A 27,003-nucleotide genomic window follows, 5' to 3' on the forward strand; every position below is an offset into this window, starting at 1 on the left:
AGGTAGGTATCTGAAGAAAACGGGTCAAGTGCGAGTCGGACTAGCACACCAAGGGTTCCGTACCATCGTACATCGCACCTGTCCTTTTAATTTTTAATTTCGCATAGCAGCCATTTTGAAATTCGCCATCTTGGTTTTTATAATTTGGTTGTTATAGCAGCAATAGAAATACACACTATAAATTTTTAACTTTCTAACTATTACAGGTTATGAGATTACAGCCCGCTGACAGACAATGCAGGTTTAGTTATTGGGACTCACTTTACTCTGGGCTGGTTTCCGCACACAGATTAGAGAAACTATTTCTCTAATCTGTGTTTCCGCACCTGTTGTGCGTGCCGTTGGGACTCTTCATTACAATAAAACTTAAAGCTTAGCCTTATCTAATAACTGTACCTACAAATCATGCCAAGAGTATACTGGCTGTATTTCTGCTCTGGACAGCCAGGCTAATTCTTTGCATAAAAAAATGAGCCAGCAAAACAAGACAACTTATACCATCCTTGCTCTATGATATAAGTGTTTTTTACTACATTATATAATACAGCGAGTACGGAGTACGGACGACGGGCTATGTGGGGCAAGGCCGGACTGTACTGTCGAATTCGGTAGCGCAAGGAAAACGCGCAGATGCAATATTTCTAGACCCCTTATATTTTATTTATTGGCCGCTGCGCTGGAGCAGACGTGTTCTGGAGTGTACTCTATGATATAGGTGTTTTTTACTACATTATATAATACAGCGGGTACGGAGTACGGAGTCATAATCTATAATAATCTCTCTATTTATTTAAATATATAAAAGGAAAAGGTGACTGACTGATCTATCAACGCACAGCTTAAACTACTGGACGGATCAGGCTGCTTGGCAAGCAGTATTATGACGTAGGCATCCGCTAAGAAAGGATTTTTGAAAATTCAACCCCTAAGGGGGTGAAAAAGGGGTTTGTTTAGTTTTTGTTTTGTCATTTTATTTAGTCCACGCGGACGAAGTCGCGACCATAAGCTAGTCTTAATTACAATCAGTAAGTCTGTCAGTCAGTCAGTCAAGCACAGAGTCAGTTTAATCTTAAAACAGTGCATATGCTGCAAAGCCATAAAACAGACAGTCAAGGACCTCGATAATAGCATATTACTCGTACTTCGCCAATCACATGCGGCCACACTGCAAGAGGCGCTTACGGTTTACCGCAGCTAGCTCAATCGGGTTTTTTAGGATACAGAACCCTAAAAAGGAACCATTATGGGATCAACTAATGATTTTAAGCTTATTTCGTGGCTTAACGACATATTTTAATGTAGATAACGGGTAGGTACATAGATACTTACCACGATTAATTTGATGTTTTTATTTGTCGCTATTTCAACCCAGTTGCACGGGTCGTGGTCACGACGGGACTGATATACTTTATAGGATCACTTCATTGGCTGTCTGTATATCTATCCGTCTATCGTGTCTGTCAAGAAAACCTGTAGGGCACTTCCCGATGACCTAGAATCATAAAATTTGGCAGGTAATAGGTTTAGCACAAGTAAAGGGAAAAACGTGTATTTAGATTTAGATGTTAGATGTTAGACGTGTATATAGATGATACTTATATAAATTCTTGAGACCGTGTAATGTAACTTTGAAAGAATATTTAATAGGAATCTGGGAAAAACAGACATAAAACCTTAGAACGTATCTACATTGAGTTTGATTGGTTAGTATACGAATGAGAACGAAACTAAATTTGCTTTTTTAAAATAAAAATAGCGAGCAAACGAGCAGGCGGCTCGATGTTAAATGATTACCGCCGCCCATGAACATTTTCAGTTTCATTTTCAATTTCATTTTCATTTTCATTTTCCAGAGGAACCACCAATGCGTCACCGGCCTTTCTGGAATTTGTTGGTCCAACCCTCGAATAACCCCACGTTGTAATCTAATGGGAACACCGCCGAAGGGAGTTGACTCCACAATTTGCATGTGCGAGGAAAAAAGGATCTGGCACAACGGGCGGTCAAAGTGCACTAGGCACCCAGTTGGTGAGGGTGAAATTGCTTGGTGGTGTGCGGTGCGGTTGTAGAAAAAGGAGGGTGGAATGAGGTCAAACAACTCTTCAGAGCACTCCCCATTATAAAGGCGATAGAACACGCAAAGAGAGCTTACGTCTCTGCGGTGCTCCAGGCTTTCCAACGAGTCGGTGCTTAGAGTGAACTACGAAATAAACCCCTCTTAAAGCGCTTATGACTTTCCGCCACAACTAAGGCCGCACAAAAACGCAGCGTGCATTAACACAATTTATAAACAATCTAGTACCTCACGTATCTTACAAAAACTATGTTGTCAGTAGCTAATTTTAAATATATATCAAGTTTGTTTATAATAATATAGTGACTCGTAAAGTCATATAACCTCTATCATCATCATTATCATTATCATCATCTTCGCCATCTAGTTCAACGGGTTACGAAGCTGAAGAGGCAATGAGCACTTGAGCAGGGCACATAGTTCGAAAAACTAATACCAAGACAGATAACGAAGTGATCCTATAAGGGTTCCTTTTTCCTTTTGAGTTACGGAACCCTAAAAATACGATCAAAGTGTCATGGCTTTTAATTTGAATAAAATCGATCTAGTAATTAAATAAGTTTATTCACAAACGCTGGGGGGTAGGAAGGCGCTGCGATCATGCTGTAATTAAATAAATAATTAATTCGCAAAATTGAAATTCTACTATTTTGCATTGAAATAAATGTATAGAATTGTGTGGGAGGTCATTACCTCTTGGAAATAAATAAACAAATCAAAAGGTCAAATATATAATAATATGATTTTGTCCGAAAATAATATGATTTTTAACCTAGGTACATATTTTCTTACAAAATAGGTACAAGATGTAGAAAAAAAACATATAGAAAATTTGAATTCAGTTTTTTATTTTCTATGGGTACGCTTTTAACCACAGTCACACCTGATGCTAAGTGATGATATAGCCTAAGATGGGACGCGTTTGCTTTTAGAAGATGCCTATTCACTCATGTTTTAAAGAAAATCATTTTTACTCTATGACTTTTCCCCGTAACGCAATACGTAAGAGGTTTCCACTTTTATCGAATTACTTACGTGTTGAATGTTTACAAAAGGCGGCCGTGTTGTGGTTCTCGTGAATTTGAACCCATTAGTGGTTTCTACAAATGTAAAGATCTTGTCACAAAACATCTAGGTACCTATATACTAATCCATACCTACTAATATTATAAATTGCGAAAGTGTGTCTGTCTGAGTTTATTTTGGGCTCTTCTCAGACTTGGGCGCGTTTGGAACCCTCGTAGCTTTAGTTTTAAGTACGTCATTGATTATCACCACTACATCGTCTTACAAATTAATGTTTTGACCATCAGTAATGGGCAGATTACACCTACCGAGTAGTGAAGCGAGACAATAAAATGTCACTCGGCCGAGACAGTGCTGTGGCTGAGAAATTGCGGCGAAATTGCACTCGTTAAAGTGTTTATACCAACCGAGTACTCGGCCGAGGACACTGACTCGCCACTGTACTCGGTAGGTGTAATCTGCGTAACATATTACCTATTCTGAATAAATAATTTGACTTTTTGTCTGATTTTGACGAAATTTGGTACGAGATAGTTTGCATTCCGAGGACGAACATAGGTTAAATAGGTACCTACTTTTATACCGGAAAAGCAAAGAGTTCCCACGGAGTTTTTAAAAACTTATATCCAAGTGGACGAAGTGGCGGACATCATCTAGTTTTTGCTATTTTTTAAATTGAAAGTTAGTCAGTTTCTCTATAATTAACTTATTCAGACCGCTGCACATATAAAAGGATAAACTTACTGACTGACATATTGCAACGTAGGTACAATTTAAAACACCTGGGTCTAGAAACGAGAGTTTGCACGTAGATTTCTCTACACGATAAAGATAGAGAAAATATGTACGTAGACTGCAGAGCCTTTACTGAACAGGTACATGATTTATTACAATCAAAATCAATTAATATAATCCTCAGAGAGCCCAAAGACCAAATTAGTCAAAGTTAAGCATTAAATTTTAAAATCAAAACAAGAAGCCCTTAGAATAATAACGTAAGAAGCAACACTTGTAGTTTCGTCCAGCCCATCTATTCGTCTGATTTTTTTAAATATAAATAGGTACCTATGCACTTACGTATAAAAAAAGGTGAGAGCAGTATGAAAACGCCCTTATACTAAGTTGCTTCACAATGTAATGTAGCGTTGATTTTCAGTACTCGCCTGGTTTTTCACCAAAGAGCAGATTTTTTAAATATTTTGTTTACAAAATCCTTTTGAAGTTCATAGGAATAATTAAATGTTTTTTAATAACCAACTGTCATAACTACTTAAGTTTTTCTTAATTTGGTTACTTATTGGTGTCGCAAAAAAAATTGTATTGTAATTAAACAATTAAAAATGATATAAAAAAGTTACGTTACGCAAAAAGTGCAAAACAAAATGCTCAATCAAAAACAAGTTAATGCAATTTTAATTTTATTTATCGGTATTAAGAAAAGTGAATTAACGACGAAACCAAAAATTGAATGTGGTTATAAAGTAAGCCATTGTTTTTGTAAGCTCATTGTGGCTAATTCCATTGTACACAATCTCTAAACTAAACTTTATGAGATGTCTAAATCTATTGCTATCCCTTTCATAATGTTGCTTGCGGAATAGGATAGCACTAGATTTAGACTTGTTAATTTAGTTTAGTTTAGAGATTGTGTACAAGAGCATCGGCCCCATTATACAAATTAAATTGTAACGGTAGTCGGGACTTCGAAGCGTTGCAAATAAAAGCTAATCACCATGATCAACCCATAGATGGCTCAATACAGAGCACGGGTCTCCTCTCGGTATGAGAATGGTTTGGCCATAGTCCACCACGCTGGCCAAGTGCGGATTGGCAGAATTCACACACCCTTGAGAACATTATGTATAACTCTCAGGCATGCAGGTTTCCTCGCGATGTTTTCCTTCACCGTCAAAGCGAGTGACATTTAATTATTCAAAACGCACATAATACATAACTCTGAGAAATAAGAGGTGCGTGCCCGGGATCGAACCCCCGACCTCCGATTAGGAGGCGGACGTCCTAGCACACTAATACCTTAGACCTCTCGATTTCTAGCTATTCATCATCATCGTCATCATCAACTGATAGACGTCCACAACTGGTCATAGGTCTCTTGTAGAGACTTCCACACGCCACAGTTTTGCGCCGCCTGAATCCAGCGGCTCCCTGCGACTCGTCTGATGTCGCCCGTCCACCTAGTGGGGGTCTTTCAACGCCATTCCAGCACCTTGGGACTCCAACTTCTATCGGTTTTACGAACTATGTGCCCTGCCTATTGCCACTTCAGCTTCGCAACCCGTTGAGCTATGTCGGTTACTCTAGTTCTCCTACGGATCTCCTCATTTCTGATTTGATCATGTAGAGAAACTCCAAGCATAGCTCTCTCCATCGCCCTATTCTAGCTATTAAGTCAATAACATTAAGATTTCATGTTGTAGCAATGCCCTCCTACAAGGGACGGGGCACTGAACGTCCATATCATACCACACTCCCACATGGACGCTGGTTGGGTGAAAACCTTCGACGAATATTACTATGGCAGTAAGCTATTTTACTTTACCTCCCTAATATTTTCAACTCTATTGTACTTGCACAAGTGAGTAAGATCTTTCTTTGGACTGTTGTTATGTCCGAAGACCTGCTGGTCCAACCGTTGTATATTAGAGGTTGTACATAGGTAGGAAGAGTATGCGGCAGAAAGTAATGTACATCGGCCTTTAGAATGACATTTCGGCTTTGTTGAACGTTGTCTCTGTCACTATATGACGTTTTATCAGTCCCAACGACGGAGACAATGCTCTACAAATCTGCTATCTCTTCTAAATGTCGATATACCTATTACTTACAGTACTTTCTGTCGCGTATTTTACGTATCTATAGTGAAAACTTTGTTTGCGCGATTCAGACTACACCGCGCTATAGCACGCAAAACTCGGGTCAATGCCCCGCCTACGACGCGTCATTGACTCCGAGTGGCCTACTTATACAACGTTCTTTGACCTCTAGCGTCAGTCAGATGTTTTATTTGCAATATATCGTGAACTTTTACAAAATATTTGATTTTTTTATTTTTTTCGCGTTATTTTTGTGGTACCTATCATACCAGTAATCATCTTTACTATCACCTGTCTTCGTTTTTGCTAGCGTCCTGGTTACACCCTGTATAATGCGTTTTGTTGCAGCTAAAATGACCATCAGTACAGCAAACGTTCAAATTATATATCACTCCGTACTCTCGGAACTGTTGCATGACAAAAGAAGAAAGTAAGTTTTCAATAGATAATTAGAATTTCACATCTCATTTTAGAGTTCCGTACCCGACGGGTGTCAACGAGACCCTGTTACTAAGCTTTCGCTGTCCGTTCATCCGTTCGTTTGTATATCTGTCTGTGGGCTGTTTCTCATGAGTAGATAGAGAGTTGAAATTTGAGAAAAACACCGAGAGTGTATTTCTGTTGCCGCTATAACAACAAATTGCAAATGAGTTGCAATTGAGTTGCAAAATGGCCGCCATGCAAATTAAGAAATTTAAAAAGATCTTGTATCCCTACGGACCCCTTCTTTCAAGTTTATATTTTTTTAACATCTGCACTGCACTGTTCACCTATATTCGCAGTAAAGAATTTAAAATTTGAGTGTTAGTATGCACTTTCAGGTTCACCTTCTCAGAGACAGCTTACTTCTGGCGCTGGTGGAAGGAGCAGCGTGCATCAACGCGAGCCACCTTCAGGACCCTGGTGGCGGAAGGCCGCATCCAGTTCGCTGGCGGCGGCTGGGTGCAGGCTGATGAGGCCACGGCTGACTACCTCCAACTGTTGGACCATTACACCTGGGGACTTCGGTGAGATTCTTAAATTCTCGGAAGGGAATAGGTTTAGATTTACTGTCTTTCTTGTTAGGTATCTAATTTTAGCTAACTCTAGCACAAATTAGAGCATTTACCGCTTGGAGATTGTCCATAATAATCCATACTAGCTAAGCTGTGGTAACCTAGTGGTTAGGACGTCCACCTTCCAATCGGAGGTCGGGGGTTGATCCCGGGCACGTACCTCTAACTTTTCGGAGTTATGTGCGTTTTTAAGTAATTAAAATATCACTTGCTTTAACGGTGAAGGAAAACATCGTGAGGAAACCTGCATGCCTGAGAGGTCTCCATAATGTTCTCAAAGGTATGTGAAGTCTACCAATCCGCAGATGGCCAGCGTGGTAGACTATGGCCAAAACCCTTCTCGCTCTGAGAGGAGACCCGTTCTCTGTAGTGAGCCGGCGATGGGTTGATCATGATGATGATGAATCCATACCAATGTTATAAATGTGAAATTGTGTCTGTTTGTCTATTTATCTGTCTGTCTCTCTGTATGCTCGCTTTTCATGGCCCAACAGATTTTGATGAAATTTGGTACAGAGTTAGCTTACATCACGGGGGAGGACATAGGCTACTTTTATTCCGGAAAATCAAAGAGTTCATGTTGAAGTTCATTTGCTGCGAAAATTTAATAGTAGAATGATATCGAGAAGATCTTATCCACTCCTATGTCCTAACAGATGCTTCCGGGATTCATGAAGGAAAGAATTGGTCATACATAAAAGTCCGAAGATACCTATATATTTTACTATAAAGAGCGGTGATAGCCTAGTGGGTAAGAGGCCGGCCTTCTATTTGAAAGGTCGGGGTTTCGACCTCGGGCACGCACCTCTAACTTTTCAAAGTAATGTGCTTTTTAACTTTTAATCAATTCAATTATCACTCGCTTTAACGGTGAAGGAAACCTGTATGCCTGCGAGTTCTGCAAATGTTCGTAAAGGTATGTGAAGTCTGCCAATCCGCACTTGGCCAGCATGGTGGAGTAACCCAATCCCTTCTCATTCTGGGCGGAGATCCGTCATCAGTAATGAGTCGTAGTAGGCGATAATTATATAAGTATTTTTTGTACAGAAAGCTGAACGACACACTTGGCCCTTGCGGCAAGCCCAAAGCTGCGTGGCAGATCGACACATACGGACATACGAGGGAGCACACCTCCTTGCTGGCTCAGATGGGCTTTGACGGACTTTTCATAGGTATTTTTGCTCCAGCTCAATAGATGCATGCAAGTGGATGAGAAAGATGAGACACCGTGTTCAAAATTCAAAATCCAAATAATTTATTCAAAACTAGCTGCTCTGGCGAACTTCGTTCCGCAACAGTCGATTCAAATTTTTTAAATTTTTCTCTCCGTAAGAACCATCCTCGTACTTCAAAGAATATTATAAAAAAAGAATCGGTTCAGCTGTTCTCGAGATTTGCGATGACCAACACATTTAGTGATTAATTTTTATATTATAGAATACATTTTAGGGACATTTTAAGTTCATAAACATTACATTTTTAGGAAGAGTAGACCACAAAGAAAGAGAAGCGATGATAGAAGAGGACAGAATGGAATTTATGTGGAGAGGAAGTGACGTCCTTGGTAAGTTTTCGGTTTATTTATTTAGCTGTAGGCATGCAGTCAAATAAATAGGATTGTGAACTGGAACCTGCGGAGTAGCTAATTTATCAATTAATTTATTTTTAGGTAAAATGGGACAAATATTAATTTTGATTTTGCAGGTAAAATGTCGGATATCATGAGCCACACGCTGTTCAACCTGTACAACGCGCCGGACGGCTTCTGCTTCGACTTCCTGTGCAGCGACGAGCCAATCGTCGACGACCCAGACAGCACGGTCTACAACGCTGACAAACGGGTCAGTTTTTTCTTCTTATACGACTGCTCAAAAAAAAGAGAGCGTTTTAATGTTTTCAGAGTTCATATACCTATGTGAGTTGCTTTATTCCACCATAATTTCGAAATGTCTGAACAGATTTGGATGATTGGGGTAGGTATCATTAGAAATTGTACACTATCCCAAGTGACACTGGCTAAATGTTTTTTTGAAAAAACTTTTCTTTATAGCGGCTGTATGGCTCTATTTGAAAATGTAAAATTTTTTTTTACTCTTAGTTGGTAGCACCACTCCAGTATCAAATATATCTACTGTGGCTCCTGGCCTTATTAACACTTTCTCTCTGATATGTCAACTCAGGTTGCGTTTCACGTTATTGCCCGTCTTCGTTTTGAAGGAATCAGCGTCAATCGATCAGGATTCTTGCCATAAGTATGGATGACTAATATACTTAGATGGTCATCACGTTACAATCTTTCATGTGATACATGATCTTCCAGGTCAACGACTTCATATCTAAAATCGAGCGGCAGGCGAAGTACTACGACCACGACAACATCATGGTGACCATGGGCGGAGACTTCACCTACCAGAGCGCGGCGCACTGGTTCATGAACATCGACAAACTTATCAAGTAATTCCTTGTATTTATTTCTTCAGAGCGATCATTTCAGAGCGAGCAAGTTTCAAAGTCATTCATTCAAAATGTATACAAAAGCTTTTTGTAAGATAATTGATGTATTAATAATAATTAGTTACGTAAACTTGAAACTGATGCTACGGGGGCGTTAATTCTAAGGCGCCATCGCCGTAGGCGAGGAAATCGCAACAAGTTCGACCAACTATCGTCGGCGATAAACTACAAGTACCCAGCACACCGCACCGCAGCGCACCGCACCGCAGCGTACCGCACCGTAGCAAACCGCACCGCAGCGCAACACATCACAGCGTACCGCAGGGCATCGCACCTCAGCGCACCGCACCACAGCGCACCGCATCACAGCGCATCACAGTGCATCGCACCGCAGTGTACCGCGCCGCACCGCACTGCACCGCAGCGCAGCGCACCCCACCACAGTGCACCACACCGCACCGCACCGCACCGCACCGCACCGCATGGCCGGCGCCCGCCACGTTCTGGCATAAATCATCCCTACTCAAGATCTTAGAACCTTCTGTAGTTTTGGCTCGAAGCCCCACCTTTAAAGTGCGATAGTCTTGATCTTAACTGCTCAACAGTTTATTAGGGAGAGCCAAGTTTCAGTCAATTTTCAGTTTAGTTGGTTACATCTAGATTTTTAAAACAAAACTTAATCAATTAATAACGTTACTGAAGTGAACTAGGAAGTAAGTATATTTAGACAAATTCCTGAGAATCACAAATAGACCAGCCACCCGGAAAGCGTCATGCTTACTGAATAGACTAAATTAATTTAGACTATTCGATAAATTGACTGAAGACGGCAGATAAAAACATGGCGGATCATTTTAGAAGTAATCTATTTTCGATACTTTTAGAGCGATCACGCACTCGTCCGATCCGAATCCGTGGAAATACAGATATAAAAAACTCTGACCGAGTTCGGATAATGCTTACCTACGCACTAATCCGATATCTGATCCAAATCCAAGCTATATAATATGGTCAATCAACCTTAGCGAATGCCTACGTCATAATTTAGCTATCTGCATGCCAAATTTCAGCCCGATCCGTTCAGTAGTTTGAGCTGTGCGTTGATAGATCAGTCAGTCAGTCACCTTTTCCTTTTATATACTTATTAGCTTATGCTCGCGACTTCGTCCGCGTGGACTACACAAATTTCAAACCCCTATTTCACCCCCTTAGGGGTTGAATTTTCAAAAATCTCTTCTTAGCGGATGCCTACGTCATAATAGCTATCTGCATGCCAAATTTCAGTGCAATCCGTCCAATAGTTTGAGATGTGCGTTGATAGATCAGTCAGTCAGTCACCTTTTCCTTTTATATACTACTAGCTTATGCTCGCGACTTCGTCCGCGTGGACTACACAAATTTCAAACCAATTTTCAAAAACTCTTTCTTAGCGGATGCCTACGTCATAATAGCTATCTGCATGCCAAATTTCAGCCCGATCCGTCCAGTAGTTTGAGCTGTGCGTTGATAGATCAACCCACCACCTCCCATGGCCCCACCAACCTCGCGGTTATATGGGCCGAAACGCGGGAGGGCGCCCGTTCGGTACTTGCTCGGTGGCTCTTTCCCGGGGCGCCTTCTTGACTCCCTACAAATTCTTTCCTATCTACTTCCTTGTCCCTAATTGGTCTTTCTCCCCTTTCTGGGGCAGACGTACACATCACGCAGATCCCCGCGTGCCCCGCGGTCCGGATCCTTCCTCAAACACCCACTGGTCCACGATCACGGTCCGAGCTGTTCCGCCTCTTGTGCCAGTGGTGCGCGAACTCCCGTAGCTTGCCAAAGTTTACCGCCGAAGCAACGAGGTCCTGGTAGTAAACCGGACCCTCTTCCTCGCGAACAATCCCGTCCAGCAGGGCGCACCGGAGGTCCTCGTACAGCGCACACTCCCACAAGACGTGGTGGAGGTCTTCCTCCGCCAGTCCGCACAAGCAACCACCACTCTCCACGAGGCACATGTCATGCAGGCGCTTGTTGAAGCATCCATGGCCTGTCAGGATCTGCGAGGTCTCATAGTCCGGTGCGACCCAGGTTGCCCTGAGCCGACCGGCCACGTCCGGGAAGAACCGACGCAGCTCACCACCTTTCGTCTCGTCCGTCCAGCGCGCTTGCCACTCCGCAACAATGGCCAACGTTGATAGATCAGTCAGTCAGTCAGTCAGTCACCTTTTCCTTTTATATATTTAGATTAATTTATTAATAATTGTTCAGCCACGTGAACACGCACGCGGCCAACATGTCCGACATCAACATATTCTACTCGACGCCATCTTGCTACCTGAAAGCTATTTACTTGTACGGAAGACGGGATAAAGCGATCTACACTGAAAAGGTAGCTGCTACTTATTTTATGTAATACTAGCGACTTCGTATGGGTGGCAATGTATGTAGTGTCACTTCCATACTAATATTATAAATGCAACCACCGCCGCCTCCGTCTCGTTTTTTTGCGCGTAATATTTGTTAATTTTCGACGGAAGCTTGATTTCTTCCGACATTTTGTTCAAATATCGTCATATTTCAACAAATTAACACAAACCAATATTAAACTATACCTATAAACCTTCCTCTGGAATTACTCTATGTATTGGTGAAAACCGCATTAAAATCCGTTGCGTAGTTTAAAAGATCTACGCGTTCATACATACATACAGACGCGGGAAGCCACTTTATTTTATACTATGTAGAGATTTAGGTTTCTAAAAATCCCGTGATTTTACGGTAAAAAAGTAGCATTTAAATGTCCTCCCCCGGGATGTAAGCTGGATGTATCTCTAATATCAGCTATACCCGTCAAAATCTGTTAAACTGATGGGCCATGAAAAGCTAGCAGACAGAAAGACAGCTACATACTTTCGCATTTATAATATTAGTATGGATTACCTACTGGCTAATGATTCAGGATTTCGAAAATACCATGAGAAATTTTTCGGGATAAAAAGTAACCTATGTCACTCTCCAGGTCTTTAACTATACCCACATGCAAAAAAACACGTCAATCCGTTGCTCCGGTGCTCCGTTGCAACGTCCTTGAAGTACAAACTATAATAAATTAACAAACAAACACACTTGCGCATATATAATATGGTTGGGGATTTATTTTTCTTTTAATCCCGTGGAAACTCTATGATTTTCCTGGATAAAAAGTAGACAGGATGTATATTTATCGATTAAACGAATGAGCCGCGAAAAGCTAGCAGAGAGACAGACACATTTTTGTATTTTTAATATAATATATCAATACTTATAATAAAACTGTAACAGGTCAAATTCTGTACATTGAAGATATTTTGAAAATTTTTTTTCGAGGGCACTCTATAATCGACACACAAAACTGTAATCTTTTTCATTTTTGTCTGTCTGTCTGTCTATCTGTCTGTCTGTCTTTCTGTCTGTCTGTCTGTCTGTATCACGGCCGCGCATCACGCTGAAACTACTGAATGGATTCCAATGAAACTTGGTACGATTTGAGGTCATACTATGAGGAAGAATATAGGATACTTTTTATCCCGAAATTCAGCATGGTTCCCGTAGGAGAGGGGATGAAAGTTAAAATGTATACTGAGTTGTAATTCATTAACGCGTAGTCCGATTTCATTCATTCTTTTTTTGTTAGAAAGGGGAAAAGTTTTCGTGGTGGTCACATAAAAAATTCTGGATTCAACTCCTTAATCCTGATGCTGCAGGGTTACTGCCCGCCTGAGTTATCAAGATTCAGGAAGTGTTCATAGTGAATTCATATTGTAGGTACCAAGCAACGACTTTATTCTCAGACTTCAAGTCTCAACTCCTCAACCCTGATGATGTAGGGTACAGCACTCCTAAACTATAATGTTTCAGGAACTGCGGATGATGCAAAATTATTTTAGGTACCAAGCATAGGCTACATCATTGAACTTCGGATCCTAACTCCTCAATCCTGATGCTGCAAAGTACTGAAGTCCTAAATCGTGGGGATTTTAAAAAAAAATAAAAAATTTGAATCGACTGTTAGGCGGAACGAAGTTCGCAGGGTCAGCTAGTTTTTAATATATGTATGTACCTATGTATTGATTGTTTAATGAACAGTATAAATCTTTTAGAGTGACCACTTACCATACGGGAGCGATGCTACCACGTACTGGACTGGATTCTATACTTCAAGACCTAGTCTCAAATATTTTGTCAAAAGAGCGCACGTCTTCTTACAGGTAGGTACTAACTACCTATTTTAATATTTTACCATGCTAAGTCATCATCATCATCACCGTGCCACTACTGAACATTCATGGCTCTATGAGATCAGAGGCCTTGCTGATGAGATGACAATGATGCTGCAAAAAGATTATAGGTATTTGGGTACTGACTAGTGAGTCGCGCATTTTATACTACGAATTCTGATGTTTTGCGATTATTTCATCAAACTTTAATTATTTAAAAAACCGGTTAAGTGCGAGTCAGGCTAGCACACTGAGGGTTCCGTACTACATACTCGTATTTTTTCGTCATTTTGCACGATAATTCAAAAACTATGATGCATAAAAATAAATAAAAATCTGTTTTAGAATGCACAGGTGAAGCCCTTTCATATGATACCCCATTTGATATAGTTATCTTACTTCGAATATTGAAAATACTAAATTATTAGTTCATGACCACAATTTAATTTTTTTGTGTGATCTAACCCTAAATTCACGGTTTTCAGATTTTTCCCCTAAAGCCAGCTATAAGACCCACCTACCTGCCATATTTCATGATTCTTGACAGACAGACAGACATACAGACATTGATTTCCCGGGATAAAAGTCACGTGCAAAAAATCAAGTCGATCCTTTGTTCCGTTGCGACGTGATTGAAGGACAAACCAACAAACATAAACACTTTCGCATTTATAATAGGGGTAGTGATTGTTCCCTTAATATCTTCTTCTTCTTCTTCTCTTAATATATGGCTTTTTCCAGTGCCATGTCAGCACAATGCACTTTGCCAGTCTCAAGTAGCTTGAAGGAGACACAGAGGAGATTGGCCGGTAAAAATGTGTAGTTAAAATCTCCCTTAATATCATGGGCTGCCCCTTAGTAACTAGTAACTACTGCTTGTACCAAACAATATATTGCAGGTAGTAAAACAGCTGTCAGTCCTGTCTCGTATGGGGGACTCGTACGAACTGCACTTGTTGAGGCATGCAGTCAGCTTGATGTTGCACCATGATGCTATCACAGGTAAAGCTAACTCTTTTACCTTTGTCATAGGCTAGCATGTTTACCTAATTAAGTGTGTTTCGGGGTTAGATGGACTGCAATACAGCAAATTAAAAAAAAAAATAGAAATAGTGAGCAATCGAGCAGGCAGGTCACCTGGTGTTAAGCGATTACCGCCGCCCATGAACGTTTGCAGCACCAGAGGAACTGCCGATGCGTTGCCGGCCTTTCAGGAATTTGTTGGTCCGCCCCTTGATGACACCGCCGATGGGAGTTGACTCCACAGTTTGCATGTGCGTGGAAAGAAGGATCCGGCACAACGGACAGTCGAAGTGCACCAGACACCCAGGTGGTGTGGTTGAGGCACGCAGTTTTATTGCAGTTGACAATATTTTAGTCATTGTGCAGTTTTGGAACGGCTACATAATAATGTGACTGCACGCAGACCGCTGCAGTCGGCAGCAGTGGCGTGCACAGGGTTCCAAGCCAGGATAAGCAGTAGTTAGGAAGGTATCTACTATGTCTATATATGTGGTTATGTATGTCTATTATACTTTATTTGTATGTATTAGTGTATTAACAATATGTATTTTATATTCTTATTATATGGTTTAGTTTATTTAGCTATTGGTATTTAGGTTTATTTTACGCCACCTCCCATTGTCCATTTGTTCGTTTTTTCCCTAGCGTTAAGGTTGTCTGGAAGAGATCGCTATTTAGCGATAAGACCACCTTTTTGTACCTACTTATTAAGATTTCTTTTTGTAACCTGTCATTTGTGTTTCTGTGGTGCAATAAAGTATATACATACATACATACTTACATTGAGCACTAAGCTATTTCAACAAGGGTAACTATTTCTTGGGTAAGCAGTGCTTTTATGCCTCTATGAGCTGCACGCCACTTATCGGCAGTTGTGTCAACTACACCGCGTCCAATCCAAACTGCAGTTGTTTACCTTGACTACCTAGTCATCTTGCCGTCCAAATGCAAACCATCTGCTTTGATACATACTTCATATTCGAAGAACTCGAAGCCACGTCAAGTGACCTGTGGAAGACAAGGCTAGGAAGTACTTAGTTAATGTTTATAATGAGACGAAAAATCATGTCATGACTTTTGGTTAATTTGATTTTTTAGGTACCAGTCAACAGCATGTCGCGAACGATTTTATAAAAACAATATCTGAAGCTATCGAAGCCTGTTCCAAGAAAGTGTCACAGTTCTTGGGGTAAGTATCTAGAAGTTTATTGAAAAAATATTAAGCAGGTTAGTATAGGTACCTATAGTTTTTAGAATTATTTAGTAATTAGAATAGAATAGAATAGAATGTTTTTTATTCATGTAAACTTTTTACAAGTGCTTATGAATAGTCAGGTAGTTTTAATTTACCACTGGTTCGGAGTGCCGTTCCTACCGAGAAGAACCAGCAAGAAACTCGGCGGTTGCTCTTTTTAATTTTTCAATTTACAATGTTATTATACCGTACTATACAAGCCATTGCAGCCCCGTGTATTGCTGCTAAAAATCCCATCATGATGTTTAGATCTTTTTTAGAAAAGAAATAGAAAGAAGTAGAACAAGAGCACAGTTTCTCAGCGTATATAAATATCCAAATTCATCAATTATTATATTATAACTAGCTGATGCCCGCGACTTCGTCCGCGTGGATTTACGTTTTTCAAAATCCCGTGGGAACTCTTTGATTTTCCGGGATAAAAAGTAGCCTATGTTTTAATCCAGGGTATAAGCTATCTCCATTCCAAACAGCCAAATCCGTCCAGTAGCTTTTGCGTGATTGAGTAACAAACATACACACACACACATGCATACAAACTTTCGCCTTTATAATATTAGTGTGATATTTTAATCCATGAAATAGTCATATTTAAAAGTACTTAGATCATGTACCTAGTTATCGCTTGAATTGTAGTATGAATACTAAGTAGGTGTTTTTTTAAATCACTTCTTCAGGTAGCTTGTTGTATGTACTTAGTATGCGCTTTTAGAAAAAGAATTATTTTCCTATACATCATGTACCAACCTATCTTCTTTCTCACTGATATTTTTAATTCTTATAGGATTTTGACTCCAACTTGGGGTGGAAGCAGGCGTCCAAAAAATAACCAACAATTTGTTGTGTGTCATCAACTCAATATGAGTCAATGTCGCGTAAGTACTTATAGTGCATTCAAAATAAACTGGCGTGTTTTGAAATGAAATGAAATGAAATGAAAATCTTTTTTATTCGTATAAACTTTTACAAGTGCTTACGAATAGTCGGATGCATCTACCACTGGTTCGGAATGCCTTTCCTGCCGAGAAGAACCAGCAAGAAACTCGGCGGTTGCTCTTTTCAAATATTTGATATAGGTACAAGATTATGCCATGTATAAAATAGTATTTGCAGTCTTGTGCGTTGCTGGAACGAGCTGCAGGTCAAATCCACGCTCTTTTATCATTTAGATAATCTTCAATTGTGTAATATGCTTGTTTCAGGAGCATATTTTTAATAGTTTTTTTAAACTTGTGCAAAGGTAAGTCCAAAATAGTTTGCGGGATTTTATTATAAAAGGTAATACCAATACCCACAAATGACTTTGGACTTTCCTGAGGCGGAAGGTAGGAGCTGCAAGTTTGTCTCTGTTTCTAGTTAGCCTATTGTGTAGATCACCAATTTTCTTGTAACTAAGAATATTTTGTCTTACAAAAATTATGTTGTTATAAATATATTGAGAGGCTACAGTAAGGATATCTATTTCCTTAAATTTCTCTCGAAGGGAATCGCGTGGTCTTAAGTTATAAATTCCGCGAATTGCCCTTTTTTGTAATACAAAAATTCTCCCAATATCTGCCGCTTTACCCCGTATTAAGATTCCATAAGACATAATACTATGGAAGTAAGCAAAATATACTATCTTTGCGGTTTCCACGTCAGTTAACTGCCGAATCTTTCTAACAGCGTAAGCGGCAGAGCTTAATTTGCTAGCAAGAGTTGATATATGGGTGCCCCATTGAAGCTTCGCATCTAAGGTTATCCCCAAAAATGTTGTAGTCTCTTCTATTCCACTTGAGACCGTCATTGTACGTTTCTGTACGTTTGCGCAGTTTGCAGAAGGTCAGGAATCACTGTTGCTGCTCGTGTACAACCCGCTCAGCGTGAAAACGTATTACCACGTGCGGCTGCCGGCCCTCGCGCTGCACTACTCCATCAGAGACTTCAATGGTTAGTCTGTAAAACGTTTAACCTAAGCTGTGATGTTAGCCTAGTGGTTAGGACGTCCGCCTTCTAATCGAAGGTCGGGGGTTCGATCCCGGGCACCTCTAACTTTTCGGAGTTATATGCGTTTTAAGTAATTAAATTTCACTTGTTTTAACGGTGAAGGAAAACATCGTGAGGAAACCTGCATGCCTCAGAGTTCTCCATAATGTTCTCAATAGTGTGTGAAGTCTACCAATCCGCACATGGCTATGGGTTGATCGTGATGATGATGATGATGATGTATGACTATTTACAGTTCTCCCACTGTTACATACTTAGACTAGCTGACCTGCCCCGGCTTTGCTCGGGTGGAATTTAGAAAATCGAGGTGCGGTTGAATTTAAAAAAAATCCTGAAACACGTATTTCTTTATTTGTGTCGGAAAACCCAAATACAAATTTTCATGCATTTGCATGAACTTAACTTGAAAAATGACGGACTTTCATACAAACTTTCATCCCCTATTTAACCCCCTTGGTAGGTAGTAGAATTTTCAAAAAGTGAAATACGTTTTTTTATATTTAACAGAAAGCTTAAATACCAATTTTCATCGAAAAATTACGGTTTTTCATTCAAACTTCCATCCCCCATTCAACCCATTTAGGGGTAGAATTTCAAAAAACCTACTCAGTACTCTTTATAAAGAACACACTCTCCAAATTTCTAGGACCAGCGAGCGCTTTAGGCTGTGCTTAGATTATAAGTCAGTCAGTCAGTCAGGACTTTGAGTTTTATAGGTATGAACAGATAAAGCCTTAAAGTTTTTTTTTTTAAAGAATATTAGCCATGTTAATGACTAATATTCCCCTTTCCTCTCCAACTAAGCGTCAGGCTTGTGCTAGGCGTAGGTACGACAATAGTGCAACGGGCGGGGTTTGAACCGTCGACCTTTCGGTTTTCAGTCCACTCCTCTACCGGTTGAGCTATTGAGGCTCTAAAATAAACATTAATTTACAGATGAAGAAGTGGAGTACCAACTGGTACCGTTGCCCACAGCGATCATCAACCTGCCCGGTCGGACCTCCACGGCGATACAGGAGCTCTGCTTCGAGGCTGAGAACATCCCGCCTCTGGGCTTCACGTCCTACTACATCGCACCTATAAGGGATCAGCTGGTATATCCATCCATCTATCAGCCTACAGCAATGCTGCACATAGATCTTTCCAAGAGCGCGCCACTGCACTCGTTCCATCTTCCATATTTTCTGCTTCCCACCACCTTCTTAAATAGATTTTTCTGACTGATAGCAGTGATGAAGTCCACCTCCTATTCGGGAGGTCAAGGATTCTTCCTCCTCACCTCTAATTTTTTAGACTTAGGTGCGTTTTAAACAATTACATCACTCGCTTTAACTGTGAAGGAAAACATCGTGAGGCAACCTGGAACGTCGCGGGCTACGTCCGCGGAGTCTCTTTCCTTCTATCTTCCCAAATCCCAGTAACCATGATTTTTTCAAATTTGCTGGCGTGATTTCTTGCGATGTGACTGAAGTACTCGAGGGTCCTCCGCAGACAGAAGTTAGATAGCCTCATTTTTATTTTTAGCTTGTTATAAACTTTCACAATATAAAATCGACATTCATAATTTGGTCAACGTGACAATGCGATCAATATTTTGGCAAATAATTTTTCAGATCCGAGACTAACCGAGTCCAAGGTGTCCGATCCAAAAAACAACCTTTTTTCTACACGTGTCTTTTTAGTATTTTTATTGTATGATTATTTTCCTTTGTGCAGGCAGAAGGTCAGTTCGTGAAAAAATCTAAACAGAATCCAGAAGCGGAACAAGAGTTAATACCCTACATCTCTAACGAGGTGAGAACTTTGGTGACCTTAGGTACCCAAGTGATGGGATCATAGAATTGCAGAACACTTTGACCGTCCTTGACTTCTTAAGGTGGAAGACACGGTCTGCCCGCGAAATTCAAATTTAATTTGGTGTTTCGCAATTCCATACGAATACGACAAAGTAGGCTTATGGCATTTAAATTGAGCCCCTAGCAGTATCATCTTCATATGCTTATATAAAAATATTTAAACTAGCGGCACGCTATGATGGCCGGTTTGACGTTTGTCCGCTCATGAAGTTCCGTATTAATTGATAACGACTTTGAAGGAAATAATTGTATTACTTTATTGACGATAGTGATGTGCAGAGATTCATAAATTTTATCGAATGTAGTTTTAGGTTTAGGACTCAAAATTTATTTATTAAATTGATTTCTTAAATGTATACAAGTGTAGAAAAATCAGTTTGCACCATTTAAGGGGTGAATGTACTTGTGAATATGAACAATTTTCACTATGTGGACAAACCTCTGAAATCGCAAAAAAATATCAATAAATTTTTAAAAATGGAATCTAATACGATCGTCACATAGGATCGCTGGCTAGCACAACTACTACCTCCGGCAAACTCGCGTCAATGCTCAATGCAAAACAAAGCAGTTTCGAATTGACGTTGCTTCGAAAAGTATAAACTGTCAGTGCAATGCGATTGTGATATAGTTTTGACCTGGCTTTGGATTTCAAATATTGATACTGCATTACTGTTGACCCTTGCTCGTTAATTTGGACTCTGTTCAAGCCCTTTGTTGTGGATTTCGTCGATATGACCGAACGTACGCAGAGAACTGTTCTAAATAGTCAGACACGTGAGTTCCTAATACGCCTTCGTAACTATTTCGATCGTGAAGCTCAAAATGGAGGGCCAATTTTACCTATAACGTCAGTGGTTGAACGCGTAGCTGATGCGCTTAATATTGGACAACGAACTGTTAGACGGATAACTAAAAAAAAATATGGCGAGACTGGCACAGAAGAAAATAAACTTCACACACCAAAAAAGAGAAAACGAGCAAAACCAGTCGTAGGCATCGATAGCTTTGATGCCGATGCTATCCGAAGACATGTTTACGGCTACTATTTACAGAAGGAGTATCCAACAAGAAAAAAGTTGGTGCATTCACTGAAGGAAGCTGGATTATTCTTCGGTGGGGAAAGTTCTTTAACGAAGATTTTGAAGACCATTGGATTTCGATACAAAAAATGTAACAAACGCAAAATATTGATGGAAAGATTTGATATAGCGATGGCAAGGTATACTTTTTTACGGCAAGTGAAAGAAATCAAAAATTGGCAAAATGTTGTGTTCTTGGATGAAACATGGCTTAATGCTAACCATACTGTAGGCCGTTCTTGGAACGATGACACAGCAGCATCTACTTCCAAAGTTCCTGTAGGAAAAGGATCGCGACTTATAATTTGTCACGCCGGAACCATCAACGGGTTTGTCGAAGGTTCTCTCATGGCTTTTGCGTCAAAAACCACTGGAGACTATCATGAAGACATGAATGGAGAAAAGTTTACTGAATGGTTTACCTCAATGTTGTGTAGCCTCCCTGAACCATCTATTATAATTATGGACAACGCCCCATACCACTCGATGCAAATTGACAAGCCACCTGCCCAATCCCAAAAGAAAGCTGATATCGTCGCATGGCTTCGTAAAAATGGCGTAGATGCAAACATGAATATGTTAAAAGCGGAATTAGTACGTCTTTTAAAAGAAAACAAACCAACCAAGATCCGATACGTCATTGACGAAATAGCATTAGAACATGGGCACAGAGTTATACGGTTACCGCCTTACCATTGTGAGTATAATGCGATTGAGTTGGTGTGGGCTCAAATTAAGGGATATGCTGCAAGACACAATACAGAACCCCCATTTACCACAAAAAAAATGCTAAAATTATTAGAAGAAGCTTGTGAACATGTGACTAAAGGAGACTGGGAAAAGGTTGTGAATAGAACTGTTAAATTAATAAGGGAAGATTATGAAAGAGATGTGAAAATAGATAATATTATAGAAAACGAACATATAATTATTAATGTATGTGATGATAGCAGTGACGACAGTGAAAATAGTAGTATGGACGAATCTGATTAATTATGGCCTTTTGTGGCACCTTTTTCGGTATCTTTTGTATTCATATGTTTCTTGTGTGCATATAAAGTATGTATATTCATTTTCGTTCAAATATTCAGTTCGTTCAAATAAATTAAATAAACATATACATTTTTGTTTTATTAAACCTATTTAATCAGGTACAAAAACAAAACTTAATTGTTTTTTGTTCGAGAATAAATTGACATTCCACATCACTATTGTAATGTGTCAAACCGGCCATCATAGCGTGCCGCTAGTGTAGTTGAAAGTGTCCAGAAATTAGTCAAAATAATGAGTTTGACGTGAGCTACTCCCAAATTAGTCATTATTTGACACACAACCTAAATCGCTGGTCCTAGAGACATGAAACTTGGAGCGTGTGTTCTTTGTAAATCCACTAAGAAAGGATTTTTCTAAATTCCACCCGTAAGTGGGTTAAATGGGGGTTTGAAATTTATGTAGTCCACGCGGACGAAGTCGCGAGCATAAGCTAGTCCTCAAATAAAACTTCACGCTCTATCTTCGGCTAGTTCATTGTTAAAAAAATGTTCCAGTACATAAAAGTGTCGGTGGATAAGACGTCCGGTTTCCTGGAATCTATCCAGCACGTGGACGGCGCCAGGGTCGTGGTGTCGCAGAACTACTTCTACTACAGTCAGAGGCAGCAGAGCTTCCAGTCCGGCGCCTACAGCTTCCGCCCGGACAGCGACAGACCGATGCCGGTATGTACTGGTTACCATCTACGAGGCATATTAGTCCACCTGGAATAAGAGAAAAAAACCGTACTACAGTCGTATTTTTCGACATTTCTTTTCAACACTTCGACACACGTATTTATCAAAAAAATATCCATAGTTAATATTATAAATGCTAAAGTGTGTCTGTCTATCTGCTAGCTTTTTACGGCCCAACAGTTTAACCGATTTGGATGAAATGTTTTGTCTCCAATCAGGTGACTGAAAAGGCTTCATACCACACCATCCGCGGGTCGCTAGTAAAGGAGATCCGACAGCGCTTCAGCGACTGGGTAACACAAATCATCCGGCTGTACCGCGGCGAGGAGTTTGTGGAGATCGAGTGGATTGTCGGACCTGTGCCTATCGGGTATGGAAACTAATCACTGCCTTTACAGAAACGAAAACCAATGGACTAGGTGTTTGGAGGAAAATTTTCGAAAAAGATGTTTGGCAACAATGTCGTGTACTGTGGACTTTTATAGGCGAGATCCCGAGTAACATTTCTGGCAATTTGGTAATTCAATTTTTCTTTGGCCTAGTCCCGAGTAACATTTCTGACAATTTGGGAATTCGATTTTTCTTTGGCTCAGGTCTAGTCCCGAGTAACATTTCTGGCAATTTGGGAATTCAATATTTCTTTGGCTCAGGTCTAGTCCCGAGTAACATTTCTGGTAATTTGGGAATTCAATATTTCTTTGGCTCAGGTCTAGTCCCGAGTAACATTTCTGGCAATTTGGGAATTCAATATTTCTTTGGCTCAGGTCTAGTCCCGAGTAACATTTCTGGCAATTTGGTAATTCAATATTTCTTTGGCTCAGGCCCAGTTGATCTTTTGAATGATCTGATGATGATCTTTGATGTAACTTTGGCTAGGGGCAATAAATAGTACCCTAGACTAACATATCCGAACCTTGAAGCAAATTAGGGCTCTGGTATGATAGATACCACATCATAATCATCATCAACTCATCGTTGGCTCACTACTGAGCACGTGTCTCTTCTCAGGATGAGAAGGATTTGGCCATATAGTCACTATGTTGACCAAGTGCGGAGCAGCAGATTTCACACACCTTTGAGAACATTATGGAGGATTCTCAGGCATGCAAGTCCTCACCGTTAACGCGAGGTTATTTTCTATCGTCGTTAAAGCAATTGATATTTAATTGCGTAAAACACACATAATTCTGAAAGTTAGAGGTGTTTACCCGGTATCGAACCCTGAGATTACCGCTTCGACCTTCAACGATTATAATCCAACTAGCTTATGCTTGCGACTTCGTTCGCGTGGACTACACAAACCAACAAACTTTAAACCCCTATTTCACGCCCTTGGGGGTAGAATTTTCAAAAATCCTTTCTTAGCGGATGCCAGATGCCTACTTCTAATAATAAATCGCGGGTGGTAATAGCTATCTGCATGCCAAGTTTCAGCCCGATTCGGCCAGTAGTTTGAGCTGTTCGTTGATAGATCAGTCAGTCAGTCAGTCAGTCAGTCGCCATTTCCTTTTATTTATTTGGATTATTTTCAGGACGGATCTTGGCAAGGAAGTAGTGTCAATATTCAAGACGAACATTAGCAACAACGGCGTCTTCTACACTGACTCCAACTCTCGTCAGATGATGAAGAGGACTTGTTGGAATGAATCTACCAGTTAGTATTGACATGGTCAAACAAATTGCTCTATCCATACCTACTAATATTATAAATGCGAAAGTGTGTCTGTCTGTCTGTCTGCTAGCCTTTCACGGCCTATCCGTTCAACCGATTTTGATGAAATTTGGTACGGGGAAGGACATAGGCTACTTTTTATCTCGGGAAATCAAAGAGTTCCCACGGGGTTTTTGAAAACCTAAATCCACGCGGACGAAGTCGCGGGCATCATCTAGTTTGATATAAGTCCGCACATTGCTAATGCGTGTGGCCGCCATTTTAGTGACGCCAGCACTAGACTAAAGTTTCGAGCTGATGATATATTTTTATTACGGCTGACGTCAAATTGCCGTCATTTCGATGTTAATGAGACATGGTTCCAGCGCAATAGCAATTTGCTTGACTTATACTTAAGTATGACGTCTAAAGTTGGAACTCCCAAAATCCTCTTGCCAGACCTTTTTGACGTTCAACTACTTTTTAAGACTTAAACAAATTTTTATTTTGTCTTGTTCTTGCATGTAGGTACCTACCGGTAACTGATATTTCAATTCTTACATATTCTAGAAGGTACCTACATTTGGCAGTTTTTGTATACAACATTTATTTGGCGATTGAAATATCGGCCCAGACAAAAAACGTTTTACTAGTTCCCTTGAACAGTGGTCAACGCAGACAAGACTAACTTTTGAGCAGGTTGACCTACACTTGAAAACTTCAACCTCTGAATTCTCAGTTATTTGCGTTGACTTTAAAGGACGACATTCCCTTTTTTTTCACGCGGGCATGATTTTTTTTAAATTTATAAACTAGCGCTTGGCTGCAATCAGACCTGGTGGCAAGTGATGATGCAGCCTAAGATGGAGCGCACTTATCTAGAAGATGCCTATTCACTCTTGACTTGAAGGTACCCATATTGTAATTGGAGGGGAAAACTGATACTGGAAGGGTCTTCCAAATCTTAGCTTAATGATTTGTATAGTAATTAATACTATACAAATCATGCCCACGTGGAATGGTGCCAAGAATACTGGCTGCATTTCCACGTTGTAGCTTGTCTCAAATCACACTTACATCCTTACCCCTAGGCCATGGTTGTATAGTTCTGTGGACACCTGTCTAGAAGATATAAGTCTTCTAATGGTAAAAGTTATCTTTAAAGGTCAGCAACAAAAAAAGCGTCTACCAGCGTGCTTCTACCCGGTCACATCACGCATCTGTGTGCAGTCTCACAACAGCAGCGTGGAGCTCTGCGTGCTCACGGACAGGGCTCAGGGAGGCACCTCTTACAACGAGGGGGAGATCGAGCTGATGGTATGTTGCCATTCGTTGTCGCAACCGATAGACGTCCACAGCTGGACATAGGTCTCTATAGGGACTCTACATATAGAGTCAAATCAAATAGCAGTTGTTGTTAGGTAATTTGTTCCCGTTTTTAAAAAAAACCAATGGGAAAAGCCCTTCTACGGTTACTTTTCAAATCACCAGTGTTAAATTTTTCATTTTGTGAGAAAGGCAATTACTCAACAAATTTTTTTCAATATTAAATACTTACGCATCTTCTAGGCGAGCGTGCTCCATTTTATGCTGTATCATTGCTTACCAGCAGGTCTGTATAACTAGCTAAGTACTATGGTTGAGCCAAATAATTCTTCTTTATTTTATCTAGATTCACAGAAGACTGCTAACGGACGACGGCTTCGGCTTAGAAGAATCGTTAAACGAAGAGGCATTCGGCGTAGGGTTGGTCGTGAAGGGCAAACACAGGATCTTCTTCGGCAACTTCAGACAGGACGGTAATTCTTTTTAAATAAATAGAAACCATCGACATAGGAATACATCGTTGTACATAATATTTCTTTGATAGAAACTTATACTTACGAGTACCATCGATATAAATGACAATATGGTCAAGCGAACAAAATTTTTTACGGTTTAGAAACCAAATAAATCAGCGACACCTCTTAGAATAGAATAGAATAGAATTTATTATTATTATTCAAGTAGACTTATTACAAGTGCTTTTGAATCATTAACTAGTTTAATTTACCACTGGTTCGGAATGCCGTTCCTACCGAGAAGACCCAGCAAGAAACTCGGCGGTTGCTATTTTCAAGTGATCAATTAGATACTACTTACATACTAATGAACGACCCGTTTGAAATCCAGACGTCACTGAGCTTGCATTGGTGCATAATTAAAATTTACGCACCAATGCGTCGGTGCCATTTTGTTTGTTCAATAACCCTGTCCATACGAAGTAATATGTAGTCAATGATACTAACGTATACTCTTTTATTTGGAAAAAAAATAAGCGCCACATTAATCGGTCTCTGTCAATGTTTAATCCAAATAAAAATATTTTTAAGTAAGGTTGATTTTGGAGCAGAAGACCTTTAGAGAGCTTGTATAGTCAGGCCCATCTTTCCCACTGGGCACTCTGGGCACGTGCGCAGGGCCCACGATAGATAGGGGCCCACTGGTCCCAGCCAGATCACCAAACTATAACCGACCGACCGATATTTTATTAGCGAAAAACATTATGATTAAATCAAAGGTCAAAAAGGCCCACTCAAACAGAGGACCATAGAGATTAACTATAGTCAAGACTGACTTATATTCGATCCACTACTCTGTCAAGGTCATAGGGGCCCAATTATTCTAATGTGCCCAGGGCCTCCAATAGGTGAAAGATGGCCCTGTGTATAGTCCCAGCTTATTGTAATGATCAGGCATTAT

At 40.2% G+C, this 27,003-nt stretch overlaps 1 protein-coding gene across 1 annotated transcript in view; it reads left to right on the forward strand.

Annotated features, from left to right (window-relative positions):
• Positions 1-4,464: 4,464 nt before the first annotated feature.
• The window catches only part of LOC117985177 (lysosomal alpha-mannosidase-like), a 28,761-nt gene continuing 6,222 nt past the window's right edge, over positions 4,465-27,003 (forward strand). Inside the window, exons 1-21 of the mRNA XM_069500824.1 lie at positions 4,465-4,581; positions 5,539-5,641; positions 6,283-6,364; positions 6,756-6,941; positions 8,037-8,161; positions 8,473-8,553; positions 8,694-8,830; positions 9,310-9,443; positions 11,694-11,814; positions 13,565-13,672; positions 14,581-14,683; positions 15,803-15,893; positions 16,744-16,834; positions 17,771-17,888; positions 18,882-19,039; positions 19,662-19,739; positions 22,431-22,598; positions 22,829-22,980; positions 24,143-24,264; positions 25,427-25,578; positions 25,934-26,060. Of these exons, the coding sequence (XP_069356925.1) occupies positions 4,483-4,581; positions 5,539-5,641; positions 6,283-6,364; positions 6,756-6,941; positions 8,037-8,161; positions 8,473-8,553; positions 8,694-8,830; positions 9,310-9,443; positions 11,694-11,814; positions 13,565-13,672; positions 14,581-14,683; positions 15,803-15,893; positions 16,744-16,834; positions 17,771-17,888; positions 18,882-19,039; positions 19,662-19,739; positions 22,431-22,598; positions 22,829-22,980; positions 24,143-24,264; positions 25,427-25,578; positions 25,934-26,060 (2,536 nt within the window). The 5' untranslated portion in view covers positions 4,465-4,482. The remainder of the gene's footprint in view (positions 4,582-5,538; positions 5,642-6,282; positions 6,365-6,755; positions 6,942-8,036; positions 8,162-8,472; positions 8,554-8,693; positions 8,831-9,309; positions 9,444-11,693; positions 11,815-13,564; positions 13,673-14,580; positions 14,684-15,802; positions 15,894-16,743; positions 16,835-17,770; positions 17,889-18,881; positions 19,040-19,661; positions 19,740-22,430; positions 22,599-22,828; positions 22,981-24,142; positions 24,265-25,426; positions 25,579-25,933; positions 26,061-27,003) is intronic.

Source organism: Maniola hyperantus, chromosome 9 (genome assembly GCF_902806685.2).
Source record: "Maniola hyperantus chromosome 9, iAphHyp1.2, whole genome shotgun sequence".
Classification (NCBI taxonomy): domain Eukaryota; kingdom Metazoa; phylum Arthropoda; class Insecta; order Lepidoptera; family Nymphalidae; genus Maniola; species Maniola hyperantus.